Source organism: Bombus bifarius, unplaced genomic scaffold, assembly GCF_011952205.1.
Source record: "Bombus bifarius isolate JDL3187 unplaced genomic scaffold, Bbif_JDL3187 scf7180000007973, whole genome shotgun sequence".
Taxonomy (NCBI): Eukaryota; Metazoa; Arthropoda; class Insecta; order Hymenoptera; family Apidae; genus Bombus; species Bombus bifarius.
In genome coordinates this window covers 6,317,787-6,335,204 of record NW_022884359.1, presented here as the reverse complement: position 1 = coordinate 6,335,204, position 17,418 = coordinate 6,317,787, and the positions used below count along the sequence as shown (strand labels likewise).

Genomic DNA, 17,418 nt, shown 5'->3' with positions numbered 1-17,418 from the left:
CTCGACTTTGCGATATCTCTAGATAAATTCGTTTGCTCGTCAGATTTGTCGAAGTGTCACGTTTGACTCGTCAGAAGGATCTGAACGCCCTTCGATTATTCCTTTGTCTCATTTGAAAGACTATGATCATGTATGCCTCTTTTTGTGTGAAAAACGTAACGGTCAAAAATCGACGTTTCTAGAGCTCGCTGCTTGGCGACAACAATGCTCTCGTAACAATCATATACATTGTATATGATCCGGCGGGCAGATAAGACGGTCTGCCTGCGACATTGTAAGACCGCGAGCGACGGTTAGAAAATACAGCCTGTGGTAAGCCTCGTGGCGTAACAAATATAATTTGATTTTATATTACATATCGGCATCCAATATATATTTTTAATAACCTTTGTCTAAAACAGTCTAATATTTATCGAATAATATAACTTTGGTAATTTTTGTATAGTTTCAATTTTGTAATTTTTATTACACGGTGTTGCTTTTATAGTCTTATTATTGCATAATTAACTATAAGTAGCTATATCGTTTCTAAACTTGTTACAATATTTTATATTTATTTAACTGTGAAATTACTTGAAAAAATGCAGTTGTTTTTATGTGTATAATGCAATGAATTAGGAAATGCATATGAATCAGAAGAAGAGATTTCAAAGATTTGTTTCTATGATAAATCGAAAATCCAACTCACGTAATTCCTTGTTGTTTCAATTCCTCCCTGACCTCAGACATCAAAGGAACAATCATCTCTTTGTAGATTTTGTCGTTCGGTGTCTGTTGTTCGACTACGAAAACAATGTCAGCCTCTTTCTTCGGAACTATCACGCTGAACGTGTCGCCTACCTCGATTTCGTTTGCTCCTACCTTGCAATTCACTGAAAATAGGAGGAAAATACTTAGCTCCATTTATCTCGAACGTTTAGAGTCAATGGTACGCTTTAGAGGGAACTCACCACAAGACGCTGGAAGCTGAGTGCTCATGACGCCTTGCTCGTAACAAGCATAGTGATAAGCTGTGGCAATTATGCAAGCTCCGTTTGGTGTATTAACGGCGGTCGCATGATCGCAAGCTTCGCGATACAGTACTGGATTGACGATATTGAAGCAAGATCTATAATCATATTTTATCAAATATTAGAAAAACTTGAAATTAATATTCAATTTAATATTCATTAATTCATATTTAATATTCGATTAGATATTACAATAATATCATATTATTCAAATAAAAAAGTATAAATACGAGTGATTTGTAATATGGATGAAAAATTTGGGATTATTTATTAAATTAGAAGAAAACTTTGATTTTCTCGGTGAGAGAAATATAAAATTTTATGTTCGATATTTTCAATACGTATAGACGAGTTTTTAGATATAACTGCAAGGAAATTGTAAATTACGATAATTAATGTTAACAATCAAGGTCAAGTTACTGAACTATAGAGGAAAGATATCGTAGATTTTTTATTTTTATGCCACATGACAAAAAAGGAGAGCAACGTCACCGAAACTTAATGCAAATTTGTTAGGTTCAAAGATATAAGCGATTAAAAGGATTTTGTGAAAAAGTAAGATAACAAATTTTATGACGATCAATATTTTTGAAAGGTTCGATGAACTAAGGAAGATACATATCTTATCTTAATACTAAGTAGAAACGTCAAGTTATGTGATATAGGATTGTGTTCACACACACGAAGTATGTTCATCTTTAAAATGGAACTTGCAAACAGAAAGTAGAGTTATCACGTTTTACCCATGAGAGAGTTGTTCGTGTTATTTCGTTAAATGTTATTACTTCAAGAAGAATGTGTATCCAATTAGCAAATAATAGAAGTGGTACGAGCTTGCATAAACTTCTTTTATGTAAAAAGAAAACGTGTACGTACTTCAAAGGCGAATTGGAGCTAGTAAAGTAGTCGGTACAGATTGGAGCGTGGTTTTTGTGGTCCATTGCAGTCGCTTCTGGGCATTCACCCTTTAGCTTGTACGCGTTTCCAAATTCTGATCCACTTTCGGTGATCTGAAAATACAAAAAAGATTCGTATTTTCGAATTATATATAGAACAATTATTTCTATTATTTAATTATCCAAACATGAAACAAACATAAATGAAGAGAAATCTAATTTTATCCTGTCCTAAATGGATCAGATTATTGTCGTTCTATTTAAAATGAATATATATTCTTTACATACTAACTACATAATAATTCTTAAAAATTAGTTTCAAACTAGATAATAATTTTTAAAGATTCTGGTCATTTCCTAATGATTTCTCAGATTTACTTAAATTTTAATAATTATCCTGATACGTATGAACGAAAGTGTATCCTTCGTGTTGCTTTTTTTACACAAATTTTGTAGCCTAATCGTCGGTAATTCCAGTGCGAAAAAATCTGTATCTCGTTAACTCTTTTCGAAAATGTACCTCACGAATGGAAGCGTTACCCTTTAAAGATCGAACGATACTCCGGTTGGAGCGTGAGCTTTGGTGCCCGTACGGTTTCCACGAGTATCCATTTCCACGAACTCAGAAGCTCTTTAGAGACTTCGTGATACAAGACACATACCTTTCCGGAGGGCAGAGTAAAATCATCGTATGGCTCGTTGTTGCCATCGCCAAGGATTCCACGGAGTTTACCCAAGTAGAAGCCAGAAACATGGACGACGCAAATCATAGGTGATTTGTTGGAGCATGTAACTCGGACACCATAATCGGACTTGATGTTGCTGAATGGTGGGAAGAGATAAGCGTGCAGATTCTTCGTGCTCGTTGGGAACTCGGCCGGTTTGTTGTTCATCAGGATCTGAATGAACAGTCACGCTTGTATTCAAATGTCACAGATAATACAGATTTATTATTAATTGATACTTTTAATATGATTCAACTATAAACTCAAAAGGAAATTAAAAGGAGAAAATTAACCTTACGAAGAAATTGGATAAAAGTGGAACTCTTTGAATTTTAGGCTATTAGCTAATAACAGTTCAACTCTAATTTTAGATATTTTTAAGCAATTTCGCTCAACTTTCCTTTTTGCAAACGATTTCATATATTACCATAAATTACGAATCATTTGTCAGAAGAAAATTTTCTCACTTACGTTTCCATTGCTCTTGAGGGTGATGCTCTCTTTCAGCTCAGTAACCGTGATGCTGACCAGATTTCCTTCATTAAAGTTTGCTATGACAGAGAAATTTCCATCCTGCATATCTTGTGCTAGAACATAAGTGCAGGTACCCGGCAAGCTCAAATGACGTCCATCAAACGTGAAGAAGTGTCCTCCATGAGTGACGACTCCTGATTTGCTGAAGGGTGGTATGAGATCTTTTAGATGAGCGGTCGGCCTAAATGACAAACGAACATTTTTGTAATTCTATTTGTCTGTGTCAATTTTCAAATTACAGTTGTCAAAAAATGCTGTTTTAACTCTCAAGTATGAGCGTTGTTTCCATCCTTCCAATGTGGACGATATAGAAAGAATAGAGCGAGACATTTAAACGTTTTACAAGATCGTTTATCAAGTTATTTACCTGTAAGCGCGATACAGATCCAAAGGCGTTGGTAGCTCTCTGTTACGTAAGAGATTCACAACAGAGGATTGGATGGCGGAAATGCCTGGGAGTCTGGACAAAAGAGTGAAATCGAGTGGTTGGACTTGAACGAAAGAGAACAAGTTGCCCCACGAAGACTGTTTTTGCAACAGAGTCAGAACTGATTGAATTGCGGACGAGAGTTGCGAGTAGATCTTCTTCAGTTCGTTCGCCTCGTCGACCTGTAACAGTTTTGTCAATTCTTCTTTGATTTGTCAAAATTAATACTTTCATTGGTTTCATGAGATTATTATTATAACATGGAATTTACGTTATGAATTATTCTAATTACGTATTCATAGATAACGACAACAGTCTAGATCTAGAAGATCAACGGTCTAGAAGAGTGTAAACTTATTGGACGACTTAATAGATGCGACTTCTTCTGAATATCAAATCTATCAAATTTGCATATGTATGCTCGAGGAAACATACCTTCTCTCGTTTGATATGCTTGAAAACATACTGGCAAATGCTGTCGACAAGATGCTGTAATTCCGCAGTAGGCAGAATACTCTTTGTGACCCTGCACAGCTCTTCGATCGGAACCAGAATAGTTTGCGGTATCTCAAAGTTCTTCAGATCTTCCAATTTCTCCTTCAGCACTTCGTAAACAGGCAGGGCCTTCAGTTCGTTCATCAGTAAAGTATAGAATTCTTCGACGCTTCGTTTGGCCTGTTCCAATGCTATCAATACAACCTTCGCAGAGTCTTGAACTATTCCAGAGACTAAACCTATGGTATCATTTATTTCCTTTTGATGCTGATTTATCAAGTCAAGAACCGCGTTAAGATAAATATTGGCGAGTTTTGCCAAGGTCTCGAGGATATCCATAGCTTGATGGAATATCTTTTCGTATGATTGTTTCAATTTAGGACAAATCGACTTAATGGCTTCCTTTAGGTTGGCCGTTATGTTGGTTAATTGTTCTTGAAGTTTATTCAGACCTTTCGCAATTTCTTTCATCATCTCCGTGATAGCTGTCACAAGGACGCCAAAGTATTTGTTCCTTGAAGAGAATGAACGTTTTTAAACATTTCACGTAATCCTTAATTTGCCTTCTTATTCTAACATTGGAACTATCGATCTTTAATATCTATTTAAATATATCATATAGTAGTTGATTGGAATTAAAGCAGTATAATGAAAATTCCCTAATGCGTGTAATCATATTTCTGTCGCAAGGAAAGCAAGCATTTTGATATCGTTAAAAACACTCGCATGTTTATAGTAATTGCAAAGATAAAAAGTCTCATATCAGTCATTTTGGTTTGATAGATCCTAGCACTAATTAGGGATAAATTTTCGACACACGAAACTTTCTACTATTTTTGTGATTCGAGACTCAGGTAAATGACAATCTTTATAAATAACTTAGGTGAATGTTGTAATTATATGAATTTAGTTCTGTTCAACTAATAACGATGCAATTAAGTTCGTGTTTTGAGACTTTAGACTTATTTTAATTACTATAATTTTTCCAATAAAGAATTTTTTGATAAAAATTTAACAGTTTAGAAAGTAAGGAAGAAAGAAATAAACGTTCCAGATTTTGAGCTTTAAGTTCAGTTTCGAGTTTCAAACTCTGGTTTTGACCTATTTTTAGTTAAAAGTTTCCTAATATTCTAATATGGACGTTATCTTTATACATAATATAGATCTATATAGATTCTAATATAGAATACTATAATGTATATATGTACATACACGATGTCCCAGGATATTGCAGCGAAATGGTACCAGCATATTCTATGAGTGAAAATATGAAAAAGATGTCATGTAAACATAAGCTCACGAATGCTTTGTTAAAATGTTATAATAGAAATACGAAATAACAGTGAATTATATTTTTTTTCGATATAATGGTTAAACAAATTATCACTTATGGAAGATCAATTGGGAAGTTTCAAAAGTAATTCCAAAGTTTACTAGATAAGAATTAACATAAAGAATTTGTAATATGTTCGATAAAATTATAGGAAATCAATAAGAAATTTGTAATATAATAAATTCTGTATTTACAAGGCAATACCCTGAAATGGAACTAAATATCGCCGATTCACCTTTATGTTTTAACCAAAACCAAAAACCAATCCGTTGTTATATTCGTATTTTTATTATAATTTTTTATATTTAAGCATTTATGAGTCTATGCTTAGTGTACTCTTTTCTTAACTTTACTCTTTTCTTAATTTTATTCATAGAGTATACTAGCACTGTTTGGTGACTATTGTAGTATATATTACATAGTAGGTAATATAATACTATATAATACATAGTTTATAATGTTTTCTAAATAAACAAATACTTCGCTTGGTATGGACTAGACAAACACAATAGTATCATTTCAATTTGTTTTATATATATTTTTACTAGTAAATAATTTTGTCCACCTAATGAAAGTTTCACTGTTATCAATTTCAATATACAAGATATCTCATTCAAAATAGTCTAAACTAACTTTTCTCTACATATATTACACATTTATTAAAGAACATCGGTAAGTTTAAAAAAAGGGAAAAATTATTTGATAACGATTACCGTGATACTGTTTAAATGACTTCACGTAATCTAAACTATATTTAACTATATTTAAAATATATTTAAATTATATTTTTCCAATAGTTTCTGTATCATCACAAGTTAGTACAGAATACGATTAAGTGTCTGTTTTATGCGCAATATCCTTTGGCTCATGTTAAATGTCACTATAGGAAATAGAATCTCGTAAGAATACTCACAAGGTAGCCTGGATTTCTTTGATGCTCTCGTCAGCATTGAGTTCGTCCTTTATTTTGTTCAGTTCTGTTTGATAATAATCTAAAAGTGGCTTCATATTTGGTTGCGCCTTCTTCAGATGTTCGATGAAGTCTGTGCCTTCTGCTTTCACTTGGTTCAATGCGTAGTCGTCGACGTCTTTTAATTTCTTCACAAGCTCGAGAATCTTATTTTTATTAATTTCCTGTAAAAAGTCAAATCAACGTAGATAGCGAACATTTATACATATTAATTTTACGATGTGTGATCGATCGTATTAACAATTTAATGATGATCAGACTATGGATGTTAATGGAAATTCTTATTTCTAAAGAGAAATGAAACACGTAAGCAGCGATTTGTTTTATCCATCAAATTTAATAGCTAGTGTCTTTTCTTAGGATATTTTCTATATTTTTGTATGTTATACGCATTTTGCGCATTTCTTCATATTTAAATGCATAAACATCAGTGGTGTTTACTTGTCATTTATCTCTGTAGAGACAACAATTCGCTCTTACGAAGAACGCAAACATTACTTGATCAAAGAATCGCAGAATCACAATAATATAATAAAGATCCCTATCGTCATTATCGAACTCTAGTAAATTGCCCTAACTCAATTTATCGCTGGACAATCAAGTTTACTTACCACTAACTCGGCAACATTTTCTTTGTTGAAACCAAAATCGGGTTTCAGGAATTGTTTCTCGTCCAAATGAACCAAACCGTGGAATAGCTCCTTCTTCGCCCCATTTATGATAGCATTCCCATGGATCTCCGCCAATTGACCAAGAACAACTTGTCCGTTGACGCTAAATTTGACCTTAGGGTTACCTGAAATTAATGCATTCAAAATGAACACACATTGAGATGAACTTTCGAACGTCGACATAAATTTTTTGACAAATTTTTATGAGTTCGATAATTTTGCGTTCTGTAAATCTGAAACGGCTTGAAAACGTGTATGCAACTGCAGGGCATCCTGACTGGTTTGCTTGCCTCGCGTACTTTAAGTTACGGTTCGAAGTAACTCGAGCGAGGTAGCTATCGGGTCAGGCACTGTTCGTGTCAAAATATCAAGCTTACCTTTGAAGTATGCTTCAAACTTGAATGGGTTCAAGTTATTGGCCTCGTAACTCATAACGCGAGGAGCCTCGCCCAAAAGAGACAGTTCTCTGTATATTTTTTGCTTGTTCTTGGAGATATCCAGCTTCCAGTCATCCTTGATCAGTTCTTTGTCAGGTAAAGTGACAAACAGATAAACATGGGTTGTATCAGCAGAGAAAAGAGCACCCAAAGTTTTTGGTTTCTGTTTCACGTCATTGTAGGTGAAGAAATTGCCGAATCCTATTTGTTTGGTAGATATTGTCAAATGAGATTTCAGATCGAGCTTCAATTGCTGGCCACGGCTATTCACTTCGACCGAACTGGTCAGGTTTCTGCCTTCTGGAAGTTCTTGGTTTTGCACATTCACCGCAATCGTGATCTTCTGACTTTTCTTGGCGAACACGTCTATGTCCAAATTAGCGTTCAATAGTTGTTGCTCCTTGTTACAGTGCACATTTCCTTTCACTACCATGTCCTGCAAATGAGAATACACAAAATATTCGACATTTGTATTGTACATTTTTCACTACGAAATTTTTACTTTTCCCTTTTTTTATTTTTAGATAAAGTGTAACTGGGTCGCGAGTTAATTTAAATTTTCCATTGAAAATTTTTCATTCACAGTACGAATCATCGTGTACATTTTGAAAGATTATTCTGGATTTTCTATAAAGGATGTTGCGTTTCGAATCGAAGTTATACAGATACAAATGAAATGTGACTGTTCGTCATTATGTATCATATTAATTTTACCTTGGACTGCGTTGGATACGAGAATTTTGTTTCCCCATTAAGGGACATGCTGTTCTTGTCGATATTAATGTCTCCATTGACAGACAAACTGGTCTTATCAGATGGTTTGTTCTTTCTGTCCAGATAAAGAGACGCGTCGACCTTGTATGACGCGGTCTGTTTGGTCTTAGGTAGATCGTATGTGAAAATGGCAGCTACTTCACGGGAAGGCAAAGATACAATGGAAGCTGCAATCATAAATATTATTAATGTATTAGTTCCATTAACGTTTGAAATTATTTCAATAATTATTCCTCGTTTTTACCAGCTTCTTTAGGATGAATGTATAATTGATAAGTGTATTCGGTCTTGTCCTTTGAAGAATGGAGATAGAGATTCGTTTTGTGGTCGAATATCGGGTTTTTCAACTCCGTCCTGGTCTTCAGACCGAATTCTACAGGTACGTTGAACTTCTTCAGATCGACTTCTACCGTTACTTGATGTTTTAGTAATTTTTTCTCTGAAAATAAAGCATTCGAAGTTTCATTGAAAATCTCATTGAAAATTCTTATACGATTCTGATACGATTTTATCTAAATTAGTAATTGCAATAAGTATTATTAGATTAATAGTTAAAATAAATAAAAATAAATCATGAAATTATTCTAGACATTTTGAATTGATTTTTTACAGGATTTTTTGCCACTAACTTTTTCAACGAAATCTAAGATTGACCTAAGTTGAGTATTTCTTTTAACTTGTTTTCTAACAATTTTGAGAATTCTTTTTCTCACTGCAATAGTCATTCCAATTTGGTTGCTTGAACTCGAACTCCGATTCTAAATCGGATAATTCGACCTGTTGATACGAACCTAAACTTGAAGTTGAATCGATACGATCTGAAGTCAAGTAACCTGCCTAATCTAAACGACGTTTAAGGCTATGGAAACATTACTCACGTTCTACGTTCATAATCGATTGAAGTTTGAACTGAGCGCAGTCCTTGTTCTGCTCGCAGTAGCTATTGAACACGTGCAGCTCTTTGTTCGATAGTTTTAGTTCACCCACGATGGCAGATGGCTCGAAATTCACGTTCAACACTATTGCCACGCCAACTTCTCCATCTTTTTCTTGACTCAATTGTTGACGAGTATATTTAAAGGAGGAGCTCCTTGTATCATCGCCGACCTTCATGCTTCCATTGCCCTCCACCACGATCTTTCCATCCTCATCGCGACGCTTGTAGTTTGTGCTGGATATATAATACAACATGTACCTATATTTACATCCTGATTGGGTACATTGTATTAAATTGATAAATAAACTGCGGATTTTCTTCTTATGCATTTATGAAAAATTTTAGGATACATATATAAAATGGCCAATTTTTAGGGAATTGTATTTCACCGATGTCTAAAATACAGACACATTTATATATGTAAAAATAAAATTCCATATGTATTCTATATGTGCAATGTAGAAAAGCATAGAGTAGATTTATTTTTACATCTTTTAATTCCATTTATAAAAATATGGAAAACGAATGAGAAAATATAGGAATTAAAACACACGTAATTATATGTAATACGCGGAATAAGTATCTATTTCATTACGTTTCATTTCGTTAATTACGTTCGGAAAAATATAAATTTGCTTAAATATCCACAGTCTATTCATAAAGATCATAAAAAAAATTTGAGGGAAATACCTTCCAGTTACGATGTTCTTGCCATCGCTGGTCACAGCCATGGTGATGAGCTTGCCGTTCTTTGGTGTTGGTTTGTTGGCGATTTCAGCATGGATCTTGCGGTGTTTGATTTTGTCGCTATCAAAGTTCGCGTTAATCACGAAATTGTCGATGCTTTCGAGATCCACATGCGCATCAGCCTTCGCGAATCCTTTAGGAGTGTCCACTATCCATTCACCTGTGACATGATACAAAAATTTGGCCATTTGTAATTAATTCAAACAAAAATTCTCAATTTTAAAACAACATATAAAATGATCTACGAAAAGATAAAAATATTTATCAGAAAGAAAAAAGACGTGGAAAATTGAAATTGCTCACTTTATACATATATCACAGTCTAATAATATTATCTTTCCTCCATTTTAGATTTAAATTAAAAGTATTGAATACATTCTTGTAATTGTTAACCAGTTCTTCAGCAAATCTTATTAGTTAACTGTTCTAACAAAAGTACAATACTAAATGCTATAAACAGTGGAGTGAGAAGTTGTAAAACAAAATTGCAGTGATCTTTCTAGAAGAATACTATTGATATATCGATGCTCGAGTCACCTTTGTATTCCTTCTCATTTAGCTTTTGGAATTTGGAGAATATCTCGGTTTTTCCATTCGGACATGCAGATGTTACATGGAACAGACTGCTCGTGTCCAAATACTGCATTTCACCATTCAGAGTATATTTGTTACCGTCAGCAACTGCTTTACTGTCGATTGTTAGCTTGTTTTCTTCTTTCAGTCTCTGTAAAATCACACGAAATAAGAAATTAGATGAACAAGTATCCTGCTAGTAAATTTATCAAATTTTGTCGAGTTTTCTATATTAGCATTGTTTTCCAAACTTTAGTCAGATTTTTTTCATTTTGAGGCCTGTTTTGTGTGACCAAGTAATTCTTTCTTATTTTCTAGTCCACTATATTAGAAATTGTGAATAGCACAACATAATTTTTTATTTACGTCTTTTACACATATATTTCTCATATATTTTATCCCATCCTGAGAAATATTCCTTTCATATTTCATATAACATATAACGATCCGAGGATTACGAGAAGGTTAAAGAATCAAAGCCAAAATAAAAATACTTAAATCGTAAAATACCTTGTAAGCGAGTTGCAAATCAACGTTGCGCAATTTCTCATGGAGTAAGTTGGCTTTAGCCTTGATGTTGACGATAGCGACTGTAGGAAGGTATTCGTTATCAGATCTAAACGAAATTGCCTTCTCTCCAAACTGGCCATCTAAATTCACCATAGCTGTCTTCTTCTCTGGCGTTGGATTGTACTTATAGTTGCTCGATAATTGTATACGAGGGAGATTCACAATGTCCAAAGTAAGTCTTCCTTGACCTTCGCTGGGACCTTCCATGTCCTTATTTAATCCTTTCAGCTCGATTTCTGAATTTAATTCGATCTTGTGATCGTTGTTGTATGTTAGCTTTATGTTGTCTGTAGCTTTCATGATATCCGCCTCATCAGAGTCCAACATACTTGAGGACAGCTCGAGCTTCAGGTTTTGGAGCTTTTCGCTAGGCAATTTCATTTCCAGATCACAATCCGCTCTGTATGGTTTATCGACATTGTTTCCGTGTCTTAGATTTACCTTGCTCTATAAAATTGGAAATTAATCTCAATTAATATTATTGATAACTACAATTTTGTTGATTTTCTGATTTTTAATGTTATTTAGTACTCTTATTAAGTGCCCTAGATGGGTAGCTTTATTAATTCTTTTAATTTGAAAGAACTCGCACATTTAGCTTTCAAATTTGTTCAAAATAGCCTTTAGAATTGGAAAAAAATTCAGGAAATTTCTTACCGCCAACGAGAAATCATCTCCGACAGACGACTCGACGTTGTACGTTCCAGTATTGGCATCATGAACGCAGCCAAGCTGAACTTGTAGCTTCTTCGGAATATTCGCTCCGTCCAAGTTTATGCTCAATTCTCTCAGCTTTCCCTTATCCGCTTGTTCCACGTTCTTTCCACTCCATGTTAATCGCACATCCTTTCCGTCCTTATTGATGTACTTCAAGTTAGCGTTGCCTTTGAACGTTATCGCCACCAGATCAAGATCTTGTATGTTAGTATCGTAAATGAATTTCCTCGATGGTCCACCCTTTTGTTCGTAATCTGCCAATTCACTCGACACGCGTATATCATATTTGTTCTCCTTCTTCGCGCTGTTACGTTTTCCTTTGTACACGAGGTGTCGACCATTGGGTAAAGTAACGTCAGCTTCTAGTTGTAACTGGCCATCCTGTAGGGTGCCTTGCAACTGACCTTTGGCGTTAGCTTCCAACTTGTATTTCAAGAACTCTATCACGTTCTTCGTGTCTACGGACGTCTTTGTGATATCAGATACAGTAGAAACTTTGAGACGTTTGCTAGGATCCTTCTCAGCATCGTACAAAAGCTCGAGATTGCCTACATGTTGAGATCCAGAAACAGTTAAAGTACCGGTAGCCTTGATTTTTCGGTTGATCTTAGGAATATCCACGTTCAGGTTTGCGTCTCCTTGACCACCTTTATAAGAGTAATGACCATTAGCTGTTAAATAGTTCTTCAAGTTAACACTCAGTGTACCACTTGGATTTGGACTATGTTTGGTCTTCAATTGGAAGTTGATGTAGGTCGCACCATCGACTTTCATTTCGATGACAGAGTTAAGAAGTTGAGGATTAGCCTCCAGACCAGTGTCAACTTTCACCTTCACTCCATTCAGATTTAAGTGGCCATCCAGTTGTAGGTTCACGTTGTTCTTGCCAATATCATGGATCACCATCCCATCGGCGCTGTATTTGCCACCTGGTTTCATTTCGAGAGAATTGGTGAATTGGCTCTTGTGTCCATCCAGAATGATGCGCTTGCCTTTCACTTCGATGCTGTTTTCCATAAATTCAACTTCCAGTTCAACTTCATAGTCACCAGGTTTCTCCGTGTCTCTCTTGGCAGATAATTCGGTCCCGTACTTGAACAACTTATATTTCACTTCGATGTCAGTATTGACCGATTTGCGGGTTAGCTTTCCATCGTACTTCAATTTGAGATTGATCACCGGGTACGTGAGCTCGCTGTATACAGACCAAAGGAGATCCTTGGGATCTAATTTGTAAACAACTTTCTGTGTTAAGGACAAGCGATTGGTTTCAGACTTTGGATCAGGTCCGTAAATGAACACGAGTTTTTGTCCCATTTCATTCGGTTCTCTGTTGAACTCCCAGTTCAGGTTGAATGCACTGTTCGGATCGTTTGGAATGGCAGAAACTGAGAGCTTGTAGTCGTCGTTGTTTTTCTTGCCATCCAATTTGAATACTATGTTCCTGTTTGATTCTTGACTGATAACCGTGTCCACGTTAATGCTGGTAGGTGTCCATGCGAGATTACCATCAACAACAATTACTTTTGCGCCACCAATAACGAAAGCTACCTTTTCGAACACGTACTTTTGACCACCTTCGTAATCAGAAACATCTATCGTGCCTTCCAGATTGTATTTGTATGGTGTCAGCTTCCCTGGGCCAGCAAGTTTTACGACATGCTCGGGTACCTTGTACTCCAATACAGGCTTGTATTTGCTTCCACTAGCTATTACCCCTATAACACCGTAGTACTCTACCTGATCGTGAAGAATAGTGACACTCACAGTACGTTCCTTTGGAGTATTCTTAAGTACAGCTTCCACGGAAGCTTTCTTAATAGGCGTGTCCAAAGCTGCTTTGATGTACCTGTTAGGTTCGACACCTGTTTCGAGGATCAACGCTAGACGCTTGTTAGACCCGCTACTTTCATTGTCCAGCAAAAGTTCGAAGGAACGTTTCTTCTCGTCTTTGATATTGAGGTCAAGTTTGAAGTGATATTTGTTGATTTGTGGATTATTCAAGGTGATTGCAAATTTGGCTGGTCCGCTTAGGGGGAATAGAGGCTTTTGGATAACGGTACCTAGATCTTGATAAGGATATGATACTTTTCCGCAGATGGTTATACCAAGAATACTGGCTAGTTGTTCGAAGCAACCGGAGTGTTCCTTGCCCTTTGCGAATTTAGGAGCTACATATTCACTTCCTTTGGCTCCAGAGGAGAGAAGGACCTCGCTCTCCACGTTGATGATCTCCTGCGTCTTCTCAGGAATGCTATAGTGGATATCAATGCCGTGCCCGTCTAATACGGAGGCAATCAATTCATTGCTGGTAGCTGAATGAAGAGTGGTAACGATCTTCATTCCAGATTCGGCTCCAGGTGCTTTTACGAGCATATTTCCGACGATGTTGACAGAAACACTTGCTTCGGTAAGGAGTTTAAATTCGGCGTTCTTCGGATCATTCAAAATAGCTTTGAGATCTAGTTTTCCACCAGTCTTCAAACGAAGTGCGCTTGTTCCAGTCAGACCAAGACTTAATGCGCTTCCCAAACCGGTGGGATACACTAAATCACTGTCGAGAAACTGGAGACAGTTCTCAAAGTCGTAGTCTAAGTCTTTGACAACGCCGAAGCCTTTCTCGAGGCTGTCGAAGATTTTGTCGATGATGGCTTTAGGATTCAGCTTGTGGGTATCACCTTGATAGCTCAAGTGCGCGAGTTCGACACCAAACAATTTGGCAGATAAGTCTACATCTAATTCCTGATCGACCTCGTTGTTTCTCAAGTGCACATTCTTCGCGAATTTATCCAATTCTGCCTGTTTCACATCACGTTTAGGTCTAATTTTCTCATACCGTTCCTTAATATATTTACCAAGCGAGGTAGCGGTACTGGTACTTTCAGTGTTCAAGTCGTCCAAGACCTCCCAGACTTTTCCTTTGGGTCCAAAGTAGTGCTCAATCACTCTGTCTAAATTCTCCACACGTGTATTCAATTCAAGAAAATTGAAGTTGCGTCCGAAGAGCTCCATGGTCATGTTTAAGTTTGTGGAACGTGGCACAAAACTATTTTGACTGTATATAACATTGTTCTCAAGGGTAGAACCGATACCAAGCGAGTCCATCTTATAAGATAATTCGTTGTTGAAGGAGAATTTCCTGAAGTCTTCCGGGAATTTTGTTCGAGGCTTGATCAGTCCAAGGTGATTCTTGGCATTCAGTTTGCTAGGATCTGTCGAGGCTCTCAGGTTTCTCAAGTGACTTTGGATGAAAGATCCTACCTGATTGACAGTCTCCTTATCCAGCACCTCTTTCAGAAGACTGGCTGTGTGTGGACAAGGACAGGCGACCATAGACAAATAAGACTTGATCCTAATTTCACTGTCTTCCTCTCGATCAGCTAGCACCTTAAACAGGATATTCTTCCATTTCATCGTGCACCTGGTTGGCAAAGCTTCAATAGCAGCGACTCGTACACGATTTCGTACGTTCTTATCAGCACCGATATTGGCCAATTTCTGCAAGGTAGCGTCATCAAGGAACTGAGTGTTACCTAGAGCTTTAAGAGCAGAGACGACGATGTTCTCCTGTTCCCTGGTCTTGGTTTTGCCGTTACCTACTTTCTCACGAATCTTGTGCACCGCCTGCTTCACTTCTGGCACATTGTCACAGGAGTGTACTTGGCAGTACTTGCCGATTACTTGACCAACTCCAAGGTAGCCAAGTCGGGGTAGGTTAGGCTGGTCCAGAAGAGTCGTTATGGCTGACACTGATGGCAGATGAACATGGCGAATGATAGTTAGACTGGCATAGAAGAGAAGAGTCTGGACAGTTGAGAGATCTTTGCTCTTCATTAGTTCTACTCCAACTTCAGCTGCTTCACCGCTTCCAGTTTGGAACAGAGCATCCAGTAATAGCTTCTGATCATTTTTGTCGGAACGAACCTTCCGATACACAGAAAGGATGTCATTCTTGTTGCTTAACCTGAGAACCTTCACAAGATCAGCGAATTTCGCAGCTGCTTCTGGTCTCACGGTACGCCGTGAGGCTACTTCAGTTTTGGCAGCTTTCAACGCATTGTTAATGGCTTCCGGAGAGGATTTCAATACTGGGTGTGGAGCTTCGAATATGATAGACTTTGGCTGGGATACTTCTGCGGTGGGATTGTCACTCTTTTCGTTCTTTAATGTTAATGTAGTTTCTACAATAGTCTTGGCACCGGCACTTCCATGGCTGAATGGAACGAGGTTGTACACTTCTTTGGATACAGCCTTGGTTAAAATACCGCGTTTGAAACGTTGCTCGATCGATTGTTGCGAACCGAGGACTGGAGAGGATTTCCAACCAGCCGCTGTGTCCATGCTGCCAGATACGAGTGCCTGGTCCAGGTTCTCCCGGAATGCACACATAGCAAGATTTCTATTCTTATTCACGATCAGAGAGTCACCTTCCTTGCGGAAGTTAAACTCTGTTGGACAGGTTCCCATCACGTCAGTCTGAAAAGATGATTGACGTGATTATGATAATGTTTGGTTTATGTACAGTGGCCGACGAAAGGAAGTTTAGAAGATAGATGATGCGCAAAAATATATCATTTTACAAACTGAGGTTATATTCGATAAGAACAACGAATAACTACTCTCAGCATAAAAAATATATACTATAGAAATTGCTAATCTTCACATATCAAATTTATACTTTCTTCTCTCTATTGCCGTAGGCGAGTATGCACTAAACATTGACGAAAGACTCATCTTTCATGTACATACTAAGTGTTTCATATAACTAGAACTAGCGATATCTTTAAAACAGTTATAGATAGAAAAGAATATTTTAGCAATATTTTTGGAAAATTAAATAGATCGAGATGATGCATTTAGCCGTATTAATCTTGTGTATTTTTGTGCATTGATGTATGTATAAAATGAAACTGCAGCTTTTATTTAAATTGTATTCTATGCTTTTGAATGCAGTCGATACATTCTTCAATTCACTACAGGAAAACTCTAAAATTCTAAAAATCTTAAGCGTTAAAGAATATATTAGTTTCAAAGTTATTGCAGTTTGAAATTTATTATATTAATTTCATCATTGTTATAAGCAAATACAAAGGATTTTGATTAGATTCTAGATTTTTGAGATATCCACTTTTATTACATATCCCATAGTGTAAACAATGAAGACTATTTATGTCTTTTATTCTAAATTGTAGTCGGCCATTTGATTATAACTGAACATTAGCAAATAAAAATATTTTATATAAAGTATAGTACTTTGGACCTGTGATTAATATTTTTGTTCCTATAAAATTAAGTTTATATTAGAAAATTCGCTAAATTTCTAAAGGTTATATAAGGTTATTGTTGAGAAAGGAAATTAGCTATGAATCATGTTGAATAATATTATTTCAGGTTTCACGAACCTCGTGACGCGTGGTTACACCGTTATCCTGCATAACAGCCGATTGAAACATGGAAACAGCTGCTCTCTTGATATTAAGAGATGCTTGGGAGTCAGCTGAGTCGGTGCAGAGCTGAGTGTCAATATGGCCATCGTGGTAATTGAATTGAATCGGAAATTGTTCAACGTCTGGTGTCGACGGTGGCTGAAAAATGTATTTCA

The 17,418-nt window shown here is 36.4% G+C and overlaps 1 protein-coding gene across 2 annotated transcripts in view; it reads right to left on the bottom strand.

Annotated features, from left to right (window-relative positions):
• The window catches only part of LOC117216797 (apolipophorins), a 46,545-nt gene that overhangs the window by 4,725 nt on the left and 24,402 nt on the right, over positions 1-17,418 (bottom strand). The window contains exons 4-21 of one of the 2 annotated variants that reach the window (XM_033463827.1): positions 17,219-17,401; positions 11,757-16,292; positions 11,040-11,546; positions 10,494-10,680; positions 9,900-10,116; positions 9,151-9,467; positions 8,517-8,711; positions 8,213-8,439; positions 7,439-7,934; positions 7,002-7,186; positions 6,334-6,554; positions 4,028-4,601; positions 3,533-3,774; positions 3,103-3,346; positions 2,569-2,805; positions 1,887-2,020; positions 951-1,108; positions 689-872 (exon numbers count right to left, since the gene is read on the bottom strand). In XM_033463827.1, the coding sequence (XP_033319718.1) occupies positions 689-872; positions 951-1,108; positions 1,887-2,020; positions 2,569-2,805; positions 3,103-3,346; positions 3,533-3,774; positions 4,028-4,601; positions 6,334-6,554; positions 7,002-7,186; positions 7,439-7,934; positions 8,213-8,439; positions 8,517-8,711; positions 9,151-9,467; positions 9,900-10,116; positions 10,494-10,680; positions 11,040-11,546; positions 11,757-16,292; positions 17,219-17,401 (9,044 nt within the window). The remainder of the gene's footprint in view (positions 1-688; positions 873-950; positions 1,109-1,886; positions 2,021-2,568; positions 2,806-3,102; positions 3,347-3,532; positions 3,775-4,027; positions 4,602-6,333; positions 6,555-7,001; positions 7,187-7,438; positions 7,935-8,212; positions 8,440-8,516; positions 8,712-9,150; positions 9,468-9,899; positions 10,117-10,493; positions 10,681-11,039; positions 11,547-11,756; positions 16,293-17,218; positions 17,402-17,418) is intronic. The other variant, XM_033463828.1, reaches the window with a different exon arrangement.